At 41.4% G+C, this 24,899-nt stretch overlaps 1 protein-coding gene across 1 annotated transcript in view; it reads left to right on the top strand.

Annotated features, from left to right (window-relative positions):
• Positions 1-24,899, top strand: part of LOC308369953 (uncharacterized protein) — a gene marked incomplete at both ends in the record, with an annotated part of 34,028 nt that overhangs the window by 5,711 nt on the left and 3,418 nt on the right. Inside the window, 4 exons of the mRNA XM_080844514.1 lie at positions 91-1,681; positions 11,837-12,010; positions 14,967-16,373; positions 24,528-24,701. Of these exons, the coding sequence (XP_080700640.1) occupies positions 91-1,681; positions 11,837-12,010; positions 14,967-16,373; positions 24,528-24,701 (3,346 nt within the window). The remainder of the gene's footprint in view (positions 1-90; positions 1,682-11,836; positions 12,011-14,966; positions 16,374-24,527; positions 24,702-24,899) is intronic.

Here is a 24,899-nt window from a genome sequence, read left to right as displayed (position 1 = left end):
CCTGGAGAGAAGCAGAACAAGACAGCAGGACAGAGTACTTCAGTGACAGTGACAGTGACTGTGACGGTTACATCACAGAGGGGGGAATAGAAAGACCAATCAAATGCAGCGACATCTTTAAACCCTCATCTGGACAAGACAAACCCATCAGAACAGTGCTGACAAAGGGAGTGGCAGGCATTGGAAAAACAGTCTCTGTGCAGAAATTCATTCTGGACTGGGCTGAAGGAAAAGCCAATCAGGATGCCCAATTGATATTTCCTCTTCCTTTCCGAGGGCTGAACCTGATGAAGGAGAAAAAACTCAGTCTGGTGGAGCTTATTCAGCATTCTTTTCCTGAAATTAAAGATCCAACAATGTTCAGCAGTTCACAGAATAGAGTCATGTTCATCTTTGATGGTCTGGATGAGTGTCGACTTCCTCTAGATTTCCACTCGAATCCAAGGTGTTGTGATGTGACAGAGCCAGCCCCAGTGGACGTGCTGCTGACAAACCTCATAAAGGGGAATCTGCTTCCCTCTGCTCTCCTCTGGATCACCACCCGACCAGCAGCAGCCAATCAGATCCCTCCTGAGTATATGGACCAGGTGACAGAAATAAGGGGATTCAATTACCCACAGAAAGAGGAGTACTTCAGGAAGAGAATCAGTGATGAGAACCTGGCCAGCAGAACCATCACACACCTGAAGTCATCCAGGAGCCTCTACATCATGTGCCACATCCCAGTCTTCTGCTGGATTTACGCTACTGTTGTAGAGAGAACTTCAGACGAATCAGGGAAAGTAGAAATGCCAAGGACTTTGACTCAAATGTACACACACTTCCTGATTATTCAGACAAGCACCAAAAAAGAAAAGTACACAGAGAGAAAAGAAACAGACGAAGAGATGATTTTCAAACTGGGGAAACTGGCTTTCCAGCAGCTGGAGAAAGGCAATCTGATCTTCTATGAGGAAGACCTGAGCGAGTGTGGCATAGATGTCACAGAAGCATCAGTGTACTCTGGAGTGTGTACTCAGATCTTCAGAGAGGAGGCTGGGCTGTACCAGGGGAAGGTGTTCAGCTTTGTGCATCTGAGCATTCAGGAGTTTCTTGCAGCTTTATATGTGTTCCTCTGCTTCAGCACCAGAGAGAAAAACTTGTCTGACCAACAGCAAACCTCTCAGCTATCTGCTCTGTTCAGAGCTGCAACACTTCATGATCTACACAAGACTGCAGTGGATCTGGCCTTACAGAGTAAGAATGGACATCTTGACCTTTTCATCCGCTTCCTTCTGGGCCTCTCACTGAAGTCCAATCAGAATCTCTTAAGACACCTGCTGCCACAGACAAGAAGCCAATCGCAGAGCTCAGAGCAAACAGTCCAGTATGTTAAACAGAAGAGCAGAGATCAGGAAACGTCAGGCAGAAGAATCAACCTGTTCTACTGTCTGAATGAGCTGAATCACCATGCTGTAGTGGAGGACATTCACAGGAGATCCGGAACTCTATATGTGGACATGCTCTTACCAGGAGAGTGGAAGACTAAGAGATTTGAGTTTAAGACCTCAGAAGAGCAGCTGGATGAGTTTGACCTGCAGAAGTACATAAAGACACCGGAGGAAGATCTGACTGAACTCCTCAGTCCTGATGATGTTGTTCTGAAGCTGCTGCCAGTGGTCAAAACAGCCATATCAGCTATGTAAGTAAATCTGTAATCTGTGACATTGTGTATGTGTTTATATGTGAGGGTGTGTGTGTGTTTGGGTGGGGGGAGGGGTTTGCTGTGATGCATGAAGTACATTTTGTGTGTGAGTGAATGTGTGTTTGGCATCCTATGTGAAATATGGAGTGTGTGTGTCTGAACACTATGACAGATGAAATCCAAGTGTGATTCTCACCGTGTGTGTGTGTGTGTGTGTGTGTGTGTGTGTGTGTGTGTGTGTGTGTGTGTGTGTGTGTGTGTGTGTGTGTGAGAGAGAGAGTGTGTGTGTTAAAAGGGTTAACGGCTGAATTTGTGAGAAACCATTGGTGATTGCGTTCACGTCAACTCTACAGACATCCTTGGATTAAAATAATTATAATAATAATAAATACGAGAATATTTGTATCATTGAAAATTACGTTTCACATATACAGTCATGATTCTACGAGGCATCGTGATGTCATTAAATAAATAAAAGGACTACACCAGGATGCTAATCCAGTTCCAGTTCCTATTCTCATTTGTAGATCCACGTTGGTGGAATGAACTGCCTAGTTAGCAATACCAGAGCAGGTGCTTCCCTCTCTACCAAAGCTTTTGAACACACAACTCTAGAGAGAGCACCTCCCTTCCTAACTGACACTTCAATAAGTGCTTGACTTGGACTTACAGCAGCTGCATTCCTGCACTTCTCTTTTTTTTTCAACCTCGTTTTTCTATTTCTTACGTAAAGGTCTCTATTGCTCCTAGCCTGACTGTTCTCTTCCTTTTACGTCGTGTAAGTGAATGTCCCACCATAGACTCCATTACCCACAATTCCCTTATCACATTTCATTCCTTATCTACATTTCATTGACCTCGCATTGGTCACAGCAAAGTCATAAAAGGGTGACGCATTTTGCCCTTTAAAACAGAGATAAACCCCAAAATCTCCCTCTCTGGCGTGGGTTCACAGCACGTGAACATTATTCAACTAAGAGATACCCTCTCTGCAGAACAAAGGACAACCCACGACAGTCGTATTGAACCTTTGGCAGAAGTTAAGAAAATACTTTGACTCGTCTAGTTGCAACCAAATACCGGTAGTATATTACTGCAGCCCAGCAGTGTTCTGGGTAGGATAAGGCGAGCGGCTTCCCTTATTCGTTTCTCTACGTCGACACAGAACAACATCCTTTTTAACTGATCGGACATCCAACCAGGCCTCCGCAAGTTCAACCGACGAGTTGCAGAAAGGACACACGGACATTCCGAGAACTTACGTGCCGCGTTGTTCATGAGGAATTCCGCTAAAACACCGTTGAATGTTAAGCAAGAGCGTTTTTCAAGTAATGCTGACATCTGGGCAGAGATTAGTCTTATACTGTATGTGTGTTAATATATGTGTGAAAGTTTTGTTGTTTTATTTAATTTATGATTGAAATGCTTACTTTGTAATTCACAGTGCACGGTCTGTATCCGTGATGTATCTTGCGTTTGTTTTACTTTTGCTAAATTGTTAGAAACGTGCATGCACCTTTTCTCTCTCTCTATAACTCCCTCAATCACCATCTGAACATATACACGGTCACATCGCGAGTTCAGTGCTGTTTGAATATTGTATTGAGTTAAAGCCGATTCTATCCTTGAGATAAGAATTATTTTTTCTGTAGTTTAACGTTGCGCCCATCCTCAAAACTTATATTGGCGCCTTGAACAGGCGTAACCGCGCATACCTGTGCACGCACGCACGCACGCACACACACACACACACACACACACACACACACAGACGAGCAGGCTCTCATGCCCCCTCCTCTGTAAACCCAACTCCACTTTGTCCCTTTGTTTCATTGTTATAGTCAGTTGTTTATATGATTAGTATTAGCCATTAATTACTGTCTGTTACTTTTAATAAATTGTTTATTTAGGCTTAAACAATTGTCTTGTCTGTTGTTGTTTCAATATTCCACTGAAAGCCATTTTCCGCCAACCAAGTACTCCAATTGCCTTCATTTTTCTGGTTGTTCCATGAAGTGTTATAGACTTTGTAGTGATATTGTAGTACGATAGTATTGTGATGCCATACTTGTAGCATAGTGGTACAACCAAGGCTTTGAACCGGTTCACGGAACGAAAACGAAAACCAGAAACTTTTGATGTTTTGCTAGGAACGGAAACGAAACCCGCTTACATTATGCCTATAGTGCTTTTTTAATGTTTAATGACAGGATAGAGACATATAAGATTATTTTAAAGTCCTAATGATCAGCCTACTTATTTGTATGTCCCGCAGCTGACATGGAACGCAATTAACCGGTTCAGGAACTAAATTTTTTTGTTCTAACCGGTTCAGGATCGTCAATTTTAGGGTTGAAACGAAAACCAGAAACGTTAAAATACTGTTTCTGTTCGGAACGAACCAATTGGGAAAAAAATTCTGGTTCAAAGCCCTGGGTACAACTAGAGCTTTCCATTATTTTAGTAATTTAATTATAAAATATTAAATACTAAATGTAATGATTATTACATTTTATGAGACTGATGTAACAACCCCGGTTTCACCTACAGTCGCTTTGGACAAAGGCATCTGCTAAATGACTGAATGTGAATGTAAATGTACACGAACACTGAAAATGTAAGTGAATAAATAAATAAGCACTAAACCCAATTGTGTCAAAATAGCAATAGTGGAATAGAATGGACACACATACATCCTGCAATACCTCCACGTCCGCACTGGTTAAGTAAGATCTGCGTTTTTTGCTCGCTTTCCGCTTAGACATGACTCGCCTTAAGAGGTGCTTTCGCGTGGATTCGGGAGATTCCGACAGCACACGTCTCTAAGGTTGCGTGCCCTAATAAGGAGCTGGCGGGGCGTGTATGTATGCATTTCCACTTTCACGAGAACGCACATAAATTTCAGAAACTAATCCGGGGGAACACAGCTGAGAAGACTTCGGCTGCTTATGAACGTATTTTTAAGTGTGCAGGAATGCGGCGGAAGTGTTTCCCTTACGTTGTTTTTATGAAGTCGTGTAAGAAACATTTTCAAAAGAATTTCAGAAAATGATCGAGAATGAGGACCAATGACTAACCCATAGGCCTACATATTCAGCAAATCACAAACAGACATACTGTGAACATTCAGTGGGTGAAAAGCACCGTAAATATAAGGAAAAAGCTGACCGAACTTCTTGATCAAACGGATTAGCCATCTAATTTAGTAGGTCCAAGCAAGATGAAATTGAGTTTGATAGAAAGCAAGTAAAATCAGAAGAAAAAAACAGTGTGAAAGGCTATTGGAGAGCAAACCAGTGGGCCACATTGGCAGAGGATCCAAGCTCCACAGGTAGTCATTGCGAGGAAGCGCTATCATCATGCTCCCTACGGATCTCCGACTTTGAGAGATCCACTTAATGGCCGGTGTAGGGTCTGTAGGTGTATCCGACGTGTTGGTGGAGTCTGGCTGGGTCTCACATGCATAAGTGGAACCGTGGTTACCATGGTTAACACAGCAATACTAACACGTTGCAATGTGCGATATGCAAGGGCGTCAGTTTGTTTTTAGAAGTGGTGGGGACAATAACCAAGCTTGAGTGTGGTTTGAAAAGTGCTGGGTACCCTTATGTAAGCTATTCATTCATTCAACGTTGCATTACAATATGCTCTACAGTGTATTGTCAGGTGTTGAAAATCCCATTCGAACAATAAAAAATTGATAATCTCGTGGTTGACAACAGCACCAGCTTGCTTATTTTGCCAGATCATAATGGTCTCAATTTAAGACATACCGTTAGCTAGGCTAGCTGTAGGGAACGTTGCCTCATCTGTGAATAGCAAGCTAACATTTGGCAAGTCAACGCCACATCTTACCTTATCACTGTCACCAGTCGGTGGTTTTCCAAATGAAATGCAGGCTAGAGTAATTTATATTTAATAACACCTAAAAAAAAATCAGACTGACGGAAGAGATTGACAGAGGCAGCCACGAGCTTTGCCTCATCCGTGTTCGCCTTCTCAGGTAGCTGAAACGCCCTCTCCGTGTTCTCCAGAGCCCTCGGAGAGCTCTCCGTGTCCCCGCAAACATTTCTGTCGGTCCGTTCATGGCGACGGATACTACTTGGCCGTGATTGGCTTTTTTAAACTCTGGCATTAACAGACAGCCTACTACATGCACTCGCTCACACAAGCCCCGTTAAAAGTACAACCGCGCACGAGAGGGAGATAAGCATATCGAAATTAAATTATTCACATTGCAAGAACGAAATGAAATAGCCTACACATTACACATGATAGGCATCTGCTATGCCCAAATAAAACTCACATTGTATGCTACACCAGAAGAGGCACAACAAAAGGGTCTTACCATTGAAGAGATTTTTTTTCTTCTTGTAAACATGAAGTCCACATATACAACGCAAGCACAGGATTTTGTTGCGATCATTTATCGAAACCTCCACTAAAAACCACTTGTTAGGCATGTTATCCATTCATATCGATGTGAATCAATCAATTCTCATACATCTTTAACTGTGATGTGTTTTCCTTTTATTTCACAACTTATTTATTGTATCATTCACAATAGCAGTTGCCCCTTCTAAACATTAGACTACACATCGTATCGTCTCGTCACATGATCAAATAGAGATTTGACATTGGACAACAACACAAAAATTACCCAGAAATCATCATTGAAAATCTGAATACGACGAAAATACCGAAGAAAATAACAACGTATTCATGTAATTGTATCTGTGACCTTGCTGTTTCTGACAACTCTTGTATTTTCTTTACAGCACTGGTACCTAAAGTTAAAAATAGAGCTGAATGTTTTATTTAGAAACGCTATCTTAACTCTGCAGCAGTTGATAATTTCAAAGTAATTATGAACATAATTATTACAAAAACCCCAGATGCGGGGCCATCATTTGTTAATGATCTAGAAACTACTCTAAATACAAAATTAAGGACAGCACTTGACTCTGTCGCACCATTGAAACAAAAAGAGGTTTTAGCCAAACAAAAAGGTCCATGGAGAAATTATTAAACTTAAGAGATCCTGCATAAGGTCTGAGCGTACATGGAGAAAGACAGTACCATCTTGATATTTTTAAGGATCAACTCTCAGTCTTTAATAAAGCAATAAGAAATGCTGGGAAGGATAATTTCTCTAATTTGATATACTGTATATACATTCTAACAATTCAAGGGTCCTCTTTTCAACAATAGACAGCCTTTTTTCCACCTCCAAATGTGAGGAATTTGCAGCATATTTCAGAGATAAGATAACAAACATTAGGAAGAATATTGCTCAAGAAATTCCAAATGTCTTGTTATCTGATACCCTTCCACCATGCTGTTTCAGTATGAGTTTTTTTTGCACTGGTGGATATAGAAATGCTGAGCAAAGTAGTGTCACAACTGAAGTCGTCTACATGCCCTCTTGATCCAATTCCCACACATTTTTTTAAGACCATCTTTGACTCTGTGTCTAAGGACATTCTAGCCATTATTAACTGCTAACAGGTATTTTCCCATCAGAGCTTAAAACTGCCCTGTTGAGACCAGTGTTGTTTTTGGCAGGCATTTTAGATTTAGTTTTAGTCTTAGTCTTTTTGACGAAATGCTTCTTAGTTTTAGTCCAATTTTAGTCATTTCTATCTTTGAAAGTTTTAGTCTAGTTTTAGTCTGACGAAAACTCAAAAGGTTTTAGTCTCGTTTTAGTCCGACGAAAACTCCAAAGGTTTTAGTCTAGTTTTAGTCCGACGAAAACTCAAAAGGTTTTAGTCAAAAATCAAATATACATAAGATGCGTGTATTTATTTAATAGGCCAATACATTTATCATAATGAAACACACTGGCCTTCAGGTGCCTTTTGAGGTTTGTGGTATTTTTTTCCTGTGAGTTTGAAGCCGCAGCATGAAGTTGTGGTCGTGGCTTCGTCTCCGTGACCGTCGTTCGACTCGGCTCCCTGTCCCCGTACTGCCCGTACAAGCAGGGCTGGAAATTAACTTTTTGGCTGGTAGATGAAATTTTTTACCAGCCAATCATATTTTTTACCGGCCAAAATTAAACCTGCCATTTCAGACCTACTCTGACATTGTTTGATCTAAACAATCTTTGCCTATGATTTTAATATTATGTTAATCACTCTCAGAATGGATTAAAAGAAATCAACCAATATTGCCCAATTGGCTGGTGACTGCCGCAACACGCGCTGTATGCTATACCCAGGCATCCTTAAAGGCCCTCCTTAACTATACATTCATTATTTAATTTACTTTTGCATGACCACAATTTTTTAAAGCACATTCAAGAGTTGGCTATTAAAAATGTACTTCAGATGAATTAATTTAACCTCATAAGAAGCGCTGCATTAGGTCTACTAAAAAAAAATCTAAATTAAGCTTTGAAATGACACCTATATGATAGATAAATATTGTCCAACTAACACTACAGCATGGATATTCAAAAGCTTATCATACTATAGTCTTACTGATCTGACAAAAAACCGCATTGAAAAAAACTAAGGGAAGGCAAACATTACCTCTGCTTCACTGAAGGGGGCGTGCGAGAGCAAAGGAAAAAAACTTACCGGAGCATGAAAGTGTAGTGGGCGAAAGGCTTGATGTTTTGAATACATGTGTTACACAAAATACAATGAGCCACCTACTGCAACATGCCCTTGGTGTAGCTGTAGCTGCTGTTGTGGCTGTTGTTTCTTCCTCCCTAGATGTTCTCTGCACCTTTGCTTGAGGTGATGCAACGGCAATGAATCAGCAAATTATTTTAGCTTTCGTTTAACTGCGTTAACTTGCGTGTGGTCAACTAAGTCGGTTTCAACTTTAAAATCGCTCTCGAAATATTAGAACTTTATAACCTTTGTATTCGCCGGCAAAGTATTAGAACTTTGTATTCGCTGGCAAAATTGTTGTATTAAAATTCTAAGAACTTTATGTTACCCCTTCCCTTCTCCCACTGTTCGTGTTGGCGTTGCAAGCTATTTTTAACCATGACGGGCGCAATAGTCGGGAGATTTGCTCCGTAATGCCCCCCCCCCCAAAAAAAACGTGCACATTAACACTCACGCGCAGATAATGGGTTACAGCCTAAACGTATTGCCCTTACAATTTAAGTGAATTCTCCTTCTGCATATTGTTTTTTTACTTTTTCACTGTCGATTTCCAAATCTGTGTGAATATTCATGAGAGCAAGTCCGGTCAGTCTTTTGTCAGTCATCGTACTTCGTAGATATGTCTTAAGATTGTACTTAATGACCGCTCAGCAGACGTTGTTTAAACTGGCATTGTCAACAAGACTCAATGAATGTTTGGGTGGAAATTTGCCGAACTTTCCAGGGCTTGACAAGGCTCGATTTGGCTGTAACTCATTTAGCTGTTTCCACAGCTCCAGCTCTGCATACTCAACGGCCATTAGTTGTCCGTACACCGATTTTATTTGCTGCCATACATTGTCGGATAAGGAGGAGGGGTGTAAGATACTGAAGCAAACCCTGAATATGCTGATCATAAAGTCAAATGACTCCATTCATTTGGACAGGGAGATCGTAGTACCGCATTTTTTTTTGCGCGCCCCTCTGTCTGCAGTTTACCTATTGTAATATGCGTTCATAGTATTGAATTACAGTGGCAATGCATGCGTCGTGCTGGGAACAGCGTGTGTCAGATAACTTTTGTAAGCGTTTGTTTGTACTTTAATCACTATTCGTTTGTTTGCTTTGTGCACTGGCCAGGCTCAGCGCATGATTGCAGACTCTCTCTTTCTTTCTTCTTCTCACGTAGCAGAAGGTACGCACAGTGCGTACAGCCGTACGGCAGCTGCGCGTGAGCAAGGCTTTTAGTGTGTGATGGGGGCGTGACTGTTAGGACAAGCAGCTGGCTCCATTTCTGATGTCTGAGCTCTTGATTGACATTGCACGCATATTATAGTTGGCGGAAAAAAAGCATGTTTTGAAACTTTGTTCGTCCACTCACTAACAATTGAGTCTCGTCTAGTTCTCGTCTGACGAAAATGTCTACATTTTTCGTCACATTTTAGTCTTTATATGGCTTTGGTGACGTTCGTCTTAGTCTCATTTTCGTCATGGAAAAAAGGGGTCTGACGACGTAATTTTCGTTTTCGTCTTGCCTGACGAAAACAACACTGGTTGAGACCCCTCTTGAAGAAAATCAATTTTAGACCCATCTCCAACCTTCCCTTTCTAAGCAAAATCCTAGACAAAATTGTCTTTTAACAGTTCAATAATTTCCTTGATGCTAATTGTGCATTTGACACTTTCGAATCTGGTTTTCGTTCCAATCATAGGACAGAAACGGCATTAGTCAAGGTTGTCAATGATCTCAGAATTAATGCTGACTCCAAAAAATGATCTGCCTTGGCCCTTCTGGACGTGAGTGCAGCCTTTGATACTGTTGATTATGATATCCTTATTGAAAGACTTGAACACTGGGTTGGCCTCGCTGGTCCAGTCCTAAACTGGTTCAGGACCTATCTAACTGGCCGGAAATACTTTGTCACCCTTGGAGACCACAGCTCAAAAAACATTTTTATACCCTGTGGTTTCCCTCAAGGATCCATTTTAGGGCCCTTACTTTTCAGTCTATACATGTTACCCATTGGTAGTGTAAAAATGAGGCACAACATCGACTATCATAGCTACGTGGATGACACCCAGGTCTATATTTCTGTAACACTTAACACCTAACACATGGATGTCACAAAACTTTCTCCAGCTCAACCAAGATAAAACAGCTATTAGTCATTGGTTAAAAAAACGAAAGAGAAAAACTATATGCACATTTTAAAACACTAGCACTTAACACCAATCACCAAGCCAGAAACCTAGGTGTCATATATGACTAAGATCTCAATTTTGTAACGCATGTAAAAAAACATCTTTTTAATACTTAAGAAACATTGCTAAGGTGCAACCGTTTCTCGCTAAGGTTAACACTGAAAGACTAATGCACACGTTTATCACAAGCAGGCTAGACTACTTTAACTCTCTTTTGTCTGGTCTACCAAAAAAAGCCATTAGTCAACTACAATACAGAATAAAGCAGTGTGAGTCCTCACTACATCACACCAGTATTAAAATCACTGCACTGGTTACCTGTTAGTTTAAGAATAGATATCAAGATTCTCTTACTAGTCTATAAATCACTCCATAGTCAAGCACCTGAATACATAACAGACATGCTCTCAAGGTACGCACCCAGTAGATCCCTGAGGTCTTACGGCACTGAACTCCTAACAGTTCCAAAAGTCAGGACAAAGACACATGGGAGAGCAGCTTTTAGTTTCTATGCCCCCAGCCTTTGGAACACTCTTAAGACATACCTCTTTGATCTCGCTTATCACTCATCATATATTTACTTATATGTGCCACTTTACAAGTGTTTGTAACCCCTCCTCCCCCCCAGCAGCTGTCTCTTAGTTTGACGATAACAGTGCTGAGCTGTCTTTTATGGTGCCAGTGCGGTTAGTACATAATTTCCTGTTTATTGGCAAAATCCGTGTCTCTTTATAAGTGTTTTGTAACCTATAAAATATATTTATTTAGCATGTATCTAACATCTATTTATATACTTATCTGTGTCTCTTTACAAGTGTTTATCTTTATCTTTCCTACTGTGAGGCGCATTGTGTCATCTCTGTGTATGAATCTCTGTGTACAAATACAGTTTGATTTGATTTGATGATTAGCTTTGATGCAGTATAATTTCTGAGGTACTGTGTGTGTGTGTGTGTGTGTGTGTGTGTGTGAAACAATACAATGCAAGTGAGGGACGAAGGGTTTGTACCTGTCCTGCTGTGTGTGTGGGTGTGTGTGTGTGTTTGTGTTATCAGGGTAATTATTGAGTTACTGTCTGTGTAGGTTTGGGTCACCCTGCAATGACTGTGTGTGTGTGTGTGTGATACAATGTAATGAGTGAGGAACGGGGGGTGTGTGTGTGTAATCCAGGGTCATTTGTGAGGTACTGTCGGTGTAGATTGTGTCACCCTGCAATGGGTGTGTGTGTGTGATACAGTGTAATGTGTGAGGAACGGGGTGTGTTTGCCTGTACTGCTATGTGTGTGCATATGTCTGTGTTGAGGAAGTATGATGTGTGAGTGTAATAATCAAATGTGTCATATGTTTCTCCCAGGCTGGAGGAGTGTTCACTCACAGAGAAGAGCTGTGCTGCTTTAGAATCAGCTGCCAGATCAACCTCCTGCAGTTTGATGCAGCTGAACCTAGGAGACAACAAGATTCATGATGCAGGAGTTCAGCATCTCTCAGACCTCCTCAAGAATCCCCACTGCAAACTGGAGACACTACAGTGAGCGTTAACACACAACTTACCTGTGTGTGTGTGTGTGTGTTTGTGTGTGTGTGTGTGTGTGTGTGTGTGTGGGGGGGGGGGGGGGGGATCACCATGAGATCTGTAGATGGGGGCAGGTGAACTGTGGTGTGTGTGCCACATCCTTTGAGTGTTTGTGTGAGTGTATATGTGACCAGGCATGGCTAAACCAGCCACAAGTCGTTTTGAGTTATTCACAGATTCTGAAAGTGTAAGTGTAAAGCTATCCAATGATGTCTCACTCATGTAAATCTGGTAATATTTGTATAAGTTGTGATCATTTGAATGTATACACCTCTGAAAAGCTTTTGTTGAGAAAAGGCACCTCCTAAGATTGTCTGAATCACCTCACCTGGGACAAAGGGAAGACAGTTGTGCTCATTTGCATCTCATTGGGATTAGCCCTCCTCACAGATGTCACACTGACATCTGGTATCTGTAGCCCTTCCCCCTAGGTGTCACTGAAGACTCAATAATTTTATCGTAGCCCGACCTATTATCCCGCAAGCGCTGGTATACTTAATATTGATTTCGGTGTCATCCAGGATCCCGGATTTCGGAAAACTTAAGTCCCTGCCCAAAAAGGGTATTTAAATTAGCTTTGTAGCAAAAATGGCACATATACAGCGTATTGAAGTGTATAAGATAGTGTTGTAATACTGCGTGTACAAACCAGCCTGATACAAATAGTAGAATTTTAATGAAGTACGTTAGCCTACGCAGCGTCTTAACTGAAGCGCAACTCAACCAGCTAGCTTGCCGCTAACATTAACTGAAAACACGTTGGAACACATAGTAGCTAGCTGCTAATAAGTAACACATCAGCAGTAATGAATCAAGTGAACTGATATTAAATGTACTACTAAATGTACTACTAGCATGCCATTCTCAAATTAAAGCCAGTGACATGATGGTTAACGATTAATGAGTTAACGATGGATACCGACAGTTAGCAAACCTAGCTAGGTAGCATTACCATTGGATTTGAATGGTAGTTATGCTAGCTATGGCTATCCAGACAAAGGAGCCTTGTTTCTGGACACGTTTCACTTGACGAGCGGGGGCAGTCATCTGGAAAGTTTAAAATGATACTAAACGAAGGGAAATCTACTGTATGGAGATATTTCTGCTAAGTAGACAATGCAGATTGTAATTAGGCTGGTGGATATGTCCAATGTAAGAAGTGTGACGTTTTAATGAAATATGATGCAACTCTGATGATGCAACTCTCCACAACAACATGGATAATCCTCGCTGGGTGGATGTAGATAGTTTTCAGAACGAACGTCTGTGTGCAAAAAGATCTTCAATGGTGAGCCTCTGTTTGTGTCTCATTAAACGTGAGTTTTATTAAAGCATAGCGTGTGTAATGTGTAGCTATTTCATTCCGTTTGTTAACCTTTCCTGCTGTTCTGTCTCTGAACGTAGAAAGTAAAATGCTCCCGAAGTAGATTACATGTTTTTAACTTCGGATAATAGTGGCGTATGATGCTGTATAAGTAGCCATGTGTATCGCTTGTAATGTACAGCTGATTGGTCGGAAAAAAATAACAAACGCGATTCAGCATTTCATATGGAAATTAGGTAACACCCCCCAAGCGCGACGAGAGCGACCCTGAATTTAACCAAACTGTACCAACTTCAACGACAAAATGTATACTTTTAAGGTAACCAATACTGTTATCTGAAACATGGAGTGGCTTCTTCATGACTTCAACTTGCACATTCTGCAAAAAAACGAAAATCACTAATATTGAAAAAAAAAACTTCAATTGTGTTTTACTCAAAATCGTCTCGGCCGACTTGTTCCCCCTTTTCGCGTGCCGGGTCACATATGGTGTCCACTGTGGAGTGAAGTTTGATGTGGGTGTTGGGGAATCCTGTGATTACCTGGGTGATTTTAGTAACGGGACAGTACATGTGTGTTGCCTGTACTGGTCAGTGTGTGTGTGTGTGTATATTTTTGTCACCCTGCAGTTAGTGTGTGTGTGTGAAAGAGATTAGTGAGGTACTGTCTGTGTGTGTGGGTGTGTGTTTAGGTCACCCTGCAGTTGGGGTTTGTTGGTGTGTGTGTGACATACAGGGATATAACTGAGGTAGGGTGTGTGTCTGTGTGTGTGTGTGTGTGTGTGTGTGTTTGTGTGTGTGTGTGTGTGTGTGTGTTTGGTTCCTAATGCACTGAGTTTGTGTGTGTTGCTGTGTGTCGTACTGAGTAATGTACAGAGTATGTATGTGTGTGGGTTTGTGTGTTTTGGTCGCCCATCAGTTATTTTGTGTTGGTGTGTTTGATGCAGTGCAATTTTTGAGGCACAGTGCATGTGTGAGAACCAGGGTAATTAGTGAGGCACTGCCTGGGTCACGCTCCAATCAGTGTGTGTGTGTATATTTGTTGGTGTGTGTGTGTTATGCAGTCTAATGACTGAGGTGCGGTGTCTGTTGGGTCACCCTTCAATGAGTGTGTGTGTATTTGTTGGTGGGTTTGTGAGATACAGTGAATTTACTGAGGTACGTGTGTGTGTGTGTGTGTGTGTGTGTGTGTGTGCTAGAGCATGGAAACCCGACCGAAGTCCGACGGGACCCGTCGGAATCCGACGGGCTCGGTCGGATTCGAACAAATATATAGAACTTATGTTCGGACTCGGATCGGACTCGGACATCGCGATAAGCCATTTGAAATGTAAAATTAAAAACAGCCTCAGGCTATTATCCAATGAGTAGGCCAGATTTGTTTGTTTTGTTGCTGCAACGGAAGAAGTGCAGTTAGTGCATTTGTGTAGCCTAGACATAGCGCTAAGATGGAAGATATAAAAACGAAGTTAGCCTCTGGAGAATTAAAAACCACTGAAAATGAGAGAGGAAAGGCCACTGTGTGGAAACATTTCAGCATAGTTGCCAAGGCCGAGAGTGATGAACCTGTTGGGTATGTTCAATGTAGGGGTTGTGGAACCGTAATTAAATATGACAGCAAGAAGACCGGGAATTCCCAGCTGCAGCGACACGTTGATAAACCTTGTAAGTCACCTGGGCTATTGCAGCCGAGCATCACTGCCTTTGCTACCTCGAGAAAAATCCCTCTGCAGGCGAAACAAAAGCTGACTGAAAAATGCGTCGAGTTCTGTTGTAAAGACATAAGGCCATTTCGTTCCATTGAAGGAAGGGGTTTTATTGAGTTGGCCCAGCAGCTTATCAATGTCGGTGCTACATATGGTTCAGTGGCAGCGCAGGACGTACTGCCTGACCCCACCACTGTGTCCAAACGGTGCCATGCGCTGGCTACAGAGAAGCGCTCTCTTCTGATAGAGCAGTTAAATGGCATTCTGTCTGGGTTAAATTCGATCGGAATGACAACGGATATATGGACAGAAGAGTACCACAAAATAAGTAACATGGCCATCACTGTCCATTTCGTGACTAGCACATTTAATTTGATCAGCACAGTATTGGCAACAGCGGCATTCCCACTGAAAGAGGCTAAGACGGGGGAAAACATTAGGAGGGAAATCGTCAGACTTCTTACAGAGTATGGCCTAAACATGAGTCTGCTAAATAAAGTGGTCTGGGTGACCGACCAAGGGTCAAACATCGTCAGTGCCCTCAGACAATACACGAGACTTGATTGCCAAGACCACCTGTATAATACGGTGATGCGACACGCCCTGGACCCCACACAACTGGCCCAGGATGTTCCGATGGTTTCGGATACTTTACAAGCTACCAAGGCGCTGGTGAAATATGTGAAAAAGTCGGGCATCGCAGCTTTGCTTTCAAAAACAGTCACACAAATGGCAGACACGAGATTCAGCACAGTTTATCTCACATTAAACTCTGTCCGCTCAGTTCATCAAGAACTACGTGAGAAGCTGGATGACCGTGCAGAGGGCTGGCGGCTGGATGATGTATCCCCAGATGCCCTTGACTTTCTTGTCGAGTTCTTGCAGCCTTTCTATGATGCCCAGCGCGAACTAGAAGGGGACCAATATCCGACGATCAATCTGGTGTTTTTGTGGTTCGAGCGTCTGAACAAGAAACTGCACTGCAACAGAAAGACGACTGACAGCCCCTATCAATCAACCATCCACGCGCGGCATCTCAGTTGGATTTTGCGTAAAGTGGAGATAAAAGGACTCCACAAAATCGCAACTTTCCTTTGGCCTAAATACAGTCAGCTCCGAATGCTGCCCGCTTCAGAAAGAGACGACCTTCACCTGGAAGTTCGGAGACAGCTCAGTGAGCTCCGCACTGAGGAGGCCGCCTCTGGAGAACCAGCGCCCAAGAAAGCTTCCGTTGACTTTGATGAGTGGGAAAATTTACCTGTGGCAGAGGGCGCGGACGAAGTCGAGATGTACTCAACTCAAAACCATACAATGCAGGATGATAGATCTTTTGGGCTGGTGGAGAGATCAGCAACTCAAATTCCCGAAGCTCAGTGTCCTTGCCCGCGGCATCCTTGCCATACCAGCCAGCAGCAGTAGCAGTGAGCGCAACTTCAGCGCTGCTGGCAGGACAATCGAGCAGAGGAGGACTGCTTTGAAGCCATCCACTGTTGATGCAATCCTTTTCCTCCATAAGAACATGGATTAGATTTTGACGGATTCTGTACATGCATTCAAATGGTAAGAGTGTTTTTTGTTATTTATTTATAAACCATTTGTGTTCCGTTTATTTTGTTACTGCTCTGGGAGCACTCCTGGTGTTAATTTAATTTACAGACCTAGGCCCATAAACTCTTGACATTTATTTGTGTAGGCTATTTTCTGTGTTATCTTATGCCTATGTTTGGCGTGTGTGTGCGGCGAGGTTCATTTCAATATGCTGCTTTTGGTTTGTTCACTTTTACTTTTTTTGCTAATTGTGTTGATTTGTTGAATTTCATTAAAAGACCTAGGATTAGGTGGTAACAGAAACTTTGGTAACACTTTCTATGAAGCCCAGCGTTATAAGGCCCTATAAGGACATTATAAGGGCCTTAATAATGACTTATAGCGATTGCTACGATGACTTATAGCTACTTTTAAACGTCATCATTAAAGTCCTTATAGGACCTTATAAAGGCAGGCTTCATAGCAAGTGTTACCCGACAGTCAGATATTTATAATGCATTATTCCGTCTTTAATTATAACCATTCATAATGAACTGATATAATGTATCATAAAGGTGATTATGAGTCATCATGAAGACATTATACGTAGTTATAAAGTAGCTATAAGTCATTGTAGCAATCGCTATAAGTCATTATTAAGGCCCTTATAATGTCCTTATAGGGCCTTATAACGCTGGGCTTCATAGAAAGTGTTACCGAAACTTTTGTATGTTTGGATTTTGTTCAGCTGTTCTGTCAAATTTGGTAGGCTCATGTTAATTTAATATGGGCCCGGCCTCTTGTGCTGACGTTCGTGTGTGCTGCATGCGCTGATGGGCTCCGCTTATCTGTGTTGACATTCCGAATGCCCTTTTCAAGTTGATTGATAAAATCGGACTTTCCGCACAAGCATTATAGGCTACATTATAGGCTACGTGTGCCAATAGTATGTCTATGAAATAATGTGATTTTAATTATGTCGGGCGCGGTTAGACTCGGACACAAATATCTTAATGCCTGTCCGGGTCGGTTCGGATTCGAACACTGCTCGGTCGGACGATGGCCGGACTCGAACAGAAAAAATCGGCCCGATCCACACTTTAGTGTGTGTGTGTGTTTGGGTCCCACTTAGGGATGAGAATTGATACGATTTTAACGAATCTGATTCCATTCCAATTCTTGCTTATCGATTCAATTCCTTATTGATTCTCTTATTGATTTAAAAAAAAAGTACAAACGGGTCTATTTACATTATTTTTTTTAATATATAATATTCTCTGAATAGATGATGCACAGCATATTAGGTATGTATGTATACATTGACATGTTTTAATAACCAAAAAAACATTGAAGAAAAGGTCAACAAACTCTCAAAGTGGGGTCCAGAGATCCATATCCTAGGGATCCTCTTCCAGTTTAGGGGTCCTTGAAATACCAGAGTTTGAGAACCGCTGTGCTAAATAATATTTGAACATGCTGTTTTTTCAATAGTATTCACTTTGAAGTAAAATTAAACTGACATAAACACATAGTAAAAGCTGGTTTAGTAAAAGCTGGTTTGCACAATAAAACAAATGGCTCTAACACAAATAGACTGTTAGAGTTTACCTTTGATATTAACAGATGGAGCGCTAATGTAAGCCACACTGCTGTTGCTTGGTTAAGATTCATTAACACTCTAAGTTGTCTGACATGCCTTGATGTTTTTGTACATTTTGCTTAACTAAAAACATTGATGCACAAATGGAATATATGATTCTATTCTAGAAGACCGCAGCAATAATATTAGAAAATGGTTCAATGTTTCCGTGGTTGTTCTTTTTATGTCTCTAAGACGAAAACTCAAAAATAAAAATATCCCGGACGAGGGATATAGACCTTTTAGTGTTAACGTCACTCCATAGTGTCAAAAACGCGACATTCCTGCAAAGTTATCGCAGTATGGACAAATGTTTCGGATTAATGGTAGTTTTTCGCCCCTTTGATGAAAGAGACGTTTTGCAAGCATTGCAAGTTGCCCTGTGGTCATCTTTTCGCGTGAAACATTACCACACTTTTGAATGACTCTGCCTAGACGACATGTTGGCTGCAGTCTAAAACAAGCTGCATGTGAGTGACATACCTAAATGGCACTTATATCGATACCAGAATCAAAACCAAAAAAAATCTAAAATATCTATGTATCTATGGAAGCCCTGTGGTCAAAATTACTTACAGACAACTGGAGTGGTACTGCAGATTTATTAACGATATCGGGAGCATTGTTACAAGCAATCCATGTTCATGAAATGTCCCACAACAATGCCCATCAGTCTCTGGGCAAACTGAGCTCTTATACCTAAAACCCCTCCCTCGTACTCTTACACTGTGGCCACCTCGTCCTCCACTATAGATAAGAATATTTACCTAGGATCCCCTTACCCCAAGCATTGAGTAACTCTCTTAGCTCATCAAACCTTACCCAACAGGTCAGACAGAATACATGGCCACACTAAGTTACCAATTCAATGTATGTTATACTATGGAATCCTATACTAACCTACTTAATTAAATGTGAAACATATATTTTTTATCCCACAGCCCGTTTCCGGCACGTTAAAGAAAAAAATGCAGTTCACAACTAATTATTTTGACATATCTCATATTTTTTTTGAGATAGTATCTCATCATTTTGTGAGCGTATCTCATTATTTTGAGAACTTCTCAACAGGACCTGACCAGTCATTGTAGCCTAATTGTAGCCTATCTGCTATTATTACAGAAGATAAGCTGGGGAAGATGGACTCGATTATTGAAGTTTATTTTAGACGTAGGTATACAAATGCTGAAATTTTGTCTCGATTATCTCAGGAGCACAACATTAACACTTCCAACACTAAGTCCTTTTTTGACTCTTAAGTATTCTGCCATGCCTGATATTTTTGTATATTTCACCCAACTAAAAACCATGAGGCCAAAGTGGCATTCATGATTATATTCTAGAACACTTCAGCAAAAAATGTATGAAAGTAAAAGGAATGTAGTAAAACAAGTTTTTTTATTAAAATGAAATCTAAAGACACTAAAATTAAATCTAGTCTTAAAGGTGCTCAGACTTTGTGCAAAAACAAATTGTTAATATTTTGGAAGTTTTCTTTTTTACTCTGAACCTTGTAAACATAGGTGTTTGCTCCACATGGGTGAGTTTAGCATTCAGAAAGTGTGTGTGGTTTCTATACTAATTATGAGTAATATAGAAAGTGACACTTTTCTTCACTTAGACCACTATGCATATTGATGAGAGAGGTGTGAACATTCTGGGACACCTTGGTCAAAGACAATGGCCATGACGTAATAGCCCTGGAATGTCTTTGTGCCCCACTACCCCCTACAGGTTTTCTTGACACATCAGGAACCAATGGTGATCACTGAATTACCATGCCCTTATCATATGAATAGTTGTCATTTGCTAATGGGAGGGTCAAAACCTCACTCAGAGGCTGAAATGTGCAAGGGATTAGTTATATCCTCCTTACAAAGTGATTATTTATACTTTTGTTTCAAACTGTATATATTTAAAAAGTAAAGGGTTCAAGGCTGCTGTGGGTGTTAGTTTTATGTTTGTGGAACAAAAACTCGCGGAGATTTAAAATTCTATTACTAAAAATACCACCAAGTGCCCCACGGGGCACCTTAGTGCTAGAAGGGTTAGTTTATTGCAGTCCTCTGGCCAACAACATGGCTACAGGTGGATGTAACAGAAGTGTTGTATGGCAGGGGTCATCACAGACAGAGAGTTTGTCTCTTGCTGCATCAAATGGATGGTGGTGGCAAGGATCTCCGTACACGGCACCGCCTGAGCCGTAGAGTCTATGTCAGTTGTGGCCCGAATTATGTGTAGCACATGACATACTTAAAGATTTCATTGATTCAGTAATGCAGCATGGTCGCTCATTGAAAGTGAGATTGGATCACGGGCCCTGAAAAAACACACATTGCCGCAATGCAAAGTTTTTCTGCACGGCAGTGAAAACGGCATTTCCCCAGACTGTCACTCTATGTCCAAGCACGGGGAACCACCGCTGGTGGTGTACGTTGCGGAGCGAGGAGTAATGTAATTCCAGAGGACTGTAATTGGCGATGGATGAAATCGGCTACTTCTGCGTCTTCGCCACAGCTAATTCATCTGAAGCACTCTTTCTAGAATTCTTTTACAAATATTAATTATTGTGCACCTGAGATAATCGAGCCGAAATGTCAGCATTTGTATACCAATTTCTGAAATAATCTTCAATAATCAAGTCCATCATCTCCAGCTTATCTACTGTAATAATAGGGAATATGTAGCGCCTTTGAATAGGCTACAATGACTGGTCTGGTCCTGTTGAGAAGTTATCTAAAAGAAATGTGATACTTTCTCAAAATAATGAGATAACTATGTCAAAATAATGAGGTACTATCTCAAAATAATGAGTTTTGACCTGCATTTTCTTTTCTTTTACGTGGCGGAAACGGGCTTCCATAAGTATCTATATCGGAAACGCTAATACTTTTTTATTTTTAGGATTGATAATCAAATTGAAATGGCTAATGATTCCAAGGAATCGGTCCACTGGGAACCGGTTCTTAACCCCACTGCCCAGCAGGGTGTTTTTGACCATTTCCGCCTATTTTGCTCTGCTCTCTCTCTTTCATTTAAAACTTGAATATCTCTGGTTCTACACATTGCATAATAACCATTCATGGCTTAAGAAGAAACTTGGGCCATCAACTGAAATTAGTTAAAGTGTTTATTATATAATTTTAGTTTACATTTCCGAGCAGCAAAAGTAAGGATTTGTCAGGAAAATAAATACCAACCTTTTTGTTTGTTTGTTTTCTTCAGTATAGAACTGGGTTTTGAATGTCAGAGGAAACCAAAACCTGTATTTCCTAATTCAACAACATCTTGACAGTGTGTGTAAAAAAATTGAAGCAGATAGACAAAGGTTTACAAGTGCTACACATCAGTTTCCACATGGTGTCTTTTTAGACGTCTCCAAGTGTATCATAACCTCTCCAAAATCACCAAATACAAAAGTCACTGTATATCCAGCATTCAAACTTTTTTCTTGCCATCTGTACTACAACAAACCAATTTAAATTAATTTCAATGTAAAAATTTGAATTGTACTTTATTTTCTTGTAAGAATATACATGGTGGTCTCTGGGCTATCCAAAATGTACCCAAAAACCTACCCAAATCCACTTAGAAGTACATTATCATAAATTATTATGTGGTTTTGTACTTATATGAGGTGAAGCCTGTCTTGAGGTTTGTTCCAGTGGTCACAGTCTTTCATAAAATAAAATCAAAATGAAAAAAAAATGTCAACACCAGAGCCCTGTTAGCCAGAACAATTACAATGCCTAACATGTAATGTGCTGTTACCACCTCCTACAACGTGGATGAGGGGTTGGATTTAGGAGGCAAAGGGAAAATGAACTGCACACAAAAAATAACTATTTACAAATATGTATATAACAAAATACATTAAAGAAAATATTTAAGTAAAAAATCATACTCGCTTATGCCAAAATCTGAAGCAACACCACCCTGGGATAATGCACAGGAGCACGTCACAAGCTTCACATAGCCATATAGTGGATGACTTGCAGATTCGGCACTTCTGCCTTGCAGGAATATGTGAAGGGCAAACATTTTCCTCAGAACCAACAGCTTGGCCTCTATCCTCCAGTGGGGCAGGTCTCCTCCTTTTGAAGGAAGCAGCCATGCATGCTTTTGCTATCCCGGAGGATGGCCTCACTCTCCTTTTGGCCTTCATTTGCCTTCGAGCTGGAGGAGGCCTTGACGGTCCTGGCAGGTCAAAAGAGCTGAGGGGTGTTGGGAGAGGGGAAAGGACAGGTGTGTCTTGTGCAGGGACATTTCTGAAAAAAAAAAATCAATTGGCAAATGTTATACAAGCAACCCAGCGAAAATAAAACTATAGATAACTGAGTAAGCAAAACTGAACATCTCCAAAACAACTTTGTAAAACACAAAATGACACGAAACATAAGATATATGCAACATGGTAACTAGATCTTTATAGAATGGGGTGGGGTTAGGTGCTAATTGCACACTTGTCTGTGAGACAAATATATGTGAGAATATATGCTGAATATATGGGACTGTGCTCTCACCAGTGCTGTTCACCCTGTACACATATAGACTTCACCTACAACACAGAGTCGTGCCACATCCAGAAGTTCTCTGATGACTCTGCTGTTGTGGGGTGTATCAGGGATGGACAGGAGGGCAAGTACAGGAGCCTGGTGGACAACTTTGAGCAGTGGTGTAGGCATAACCACCTGCAGCTGAACACCTCTAAGACCAAGGAGATGGTGGTGTATTTTAGGAGGTCTCAGCCTCCTCTGCTACCAGTCTCCATTGAGGGTGTCAGTGTGAAGGTGGTCAACACCTACAAGTACTTAGGAGTTCATCTGGTAAACTGGACTGGTCTGCCAACATAGATGCCATATACAAGATGGGTCAGAGCCAACTCTACTTCCTGAGGAGGCTGAGTTCCTTCAATGTCTGCAACAAACTCCTGCGCATGTTTTACCAGTCTGTTGTGGCCAGTGTCCTTTTTTATGCTGTGGTGTGCTGGGGAGGCAGCAGAAAGAAGAGGGATGCAGGGCGACAGGCTGGTGAGAAAGGCAGGAGCTGTTGTTGGCACCGAACTGGACTTCCTAACAACAGTGGTTGAGAGGAGGACCCTGAGTAGGCTGCTGACCATCCTTGACAATGACCCCCACCCACTGTACAGTACTTTCAATAGACAGAGGAGCATCTTCAGTGGCAGACTCCTGTCACTGTCATGCTCATCGGACAGGCTGAGGAAGTCCTTTGTCCCCAGGGCCATACAGCTATACGACGCCACACAGAAGGGGAGTGGGAGGGAGATGGACTTCTCTGCATGAGTCTACCTCAGTCTGCCCTCCCCTTCTCATCTCACTTTATTCCACTTTTTCCCATCTCACTGCCCATCGTTTTTTTCTAAACTAGCCCCTTGGACAGTCTTTACTTGTTTTTTTTTTACTATTTATATCTCTTTGCACTATCCTCACACACACAAGCGCAGGACTCTTTGCACTATCCACACATGCACATGAACACTCTTCTTACTATGTAAACAACACTATTAGTTTGATTGTATTACTACTATTAAAACACTATTACTATGTTAACAGCAAACAAATAAGACCAGGAAAACGTCAATACAAAATATATCAATTCGAGATGACGGCTGCATCCACCCACTTAACATAAGTAGCTTAGCCAGCTTGCTAGCATTCCTGCTTTTTAGTCAGATACTACTTGGTAATTATATCGTGGAAATGAGGAATAGCCATTTTTGTAAAACCAGCAGTCAAACCAAAGTTAGGTTGCAGTGTGTAGTACAAAGGTAATTTCATTAAGAACAAGGAATTAAATGTACTTCAGCGAAAAATAACAACACAGTTTCGTAGAGTACATATATGGCTTTTATTATTAAGGCTTGTTTCCGAAAAAAAGTATTTGTCTTGGTCGCGAGCAGTTAAGGGGAATTCAAACACGTTTGTAAAAATGTTGGGGGAAGGTCCGCGAATCGTGCACGAACCGTGCTGAACAATGAGGTTAAAAAGTGCCGGTTCTCGATTCCCATTCCTAGTCCCACTGCAATGATTTTGTGTGCTTGTGTTCTTGTGTGTGATACAGTGTACTGAATGAGGTACAGTCTGTGTGTTTGAGTCACCCTGCAATGAGTGTGTGTGTGTGTTGTATAGTATAACGAGTGAGGAACGGGGTGTGTGTGCCTGTACTGCTCTGTGTGTGTATGTGTGTAGTTCATTGTGATGAGGAAGTATGGTGTGTGTGAGTGTAATAATCAGATGTGTCATTATGTTTCTCCCAGGTTGAGATGTTGTTCCCTCACAGAGAAGAGCTGTACTGCTTTAGCATCAGCTGCCAGATCAACCTCCTGCAGTTTGAAGCAGCTAGACCTGGGAAAGAATGAGATTCATGATGCTGGAGTTCAGAATCTCTCAGACCTCTTCAAGAATCCCCACTGCAAACTAGAGACTCTAGAGTGAGTGTTAACACACAACAACATACGTGTGTGTGAGTGTGTTTGGGTCACCCTGCACTGGGGGTTTGTTTGTGTGTGAGTGACATACAGGGAAATGACTGAGGTAGCGTGTGTGTCTGTGTGTGTGTGTGTGTGTGTGTGTGTGTGTGTGTTTGTGTGTGTGTGTTTGGTTCCCACTGCAATGAGTGTGTGTTTGTT

The sequence above is a fragment of the Sprattus sprattus genome, assembly GCF_963457725.1.
Source record: "Sprattus sprattus genome assembly, chromosome: 9".
NCBI lineage: Eukaryota > Metazoa > Chordata > Actinopteri > Clupeiformes > Clupeidae > Sprattus > Sprattus sprattus.
The sequence above is the reverse complement of the archived record's forward strand: the minus strand, read 5'-3'. Positions and strand labels throughout refer to the sequence as shown.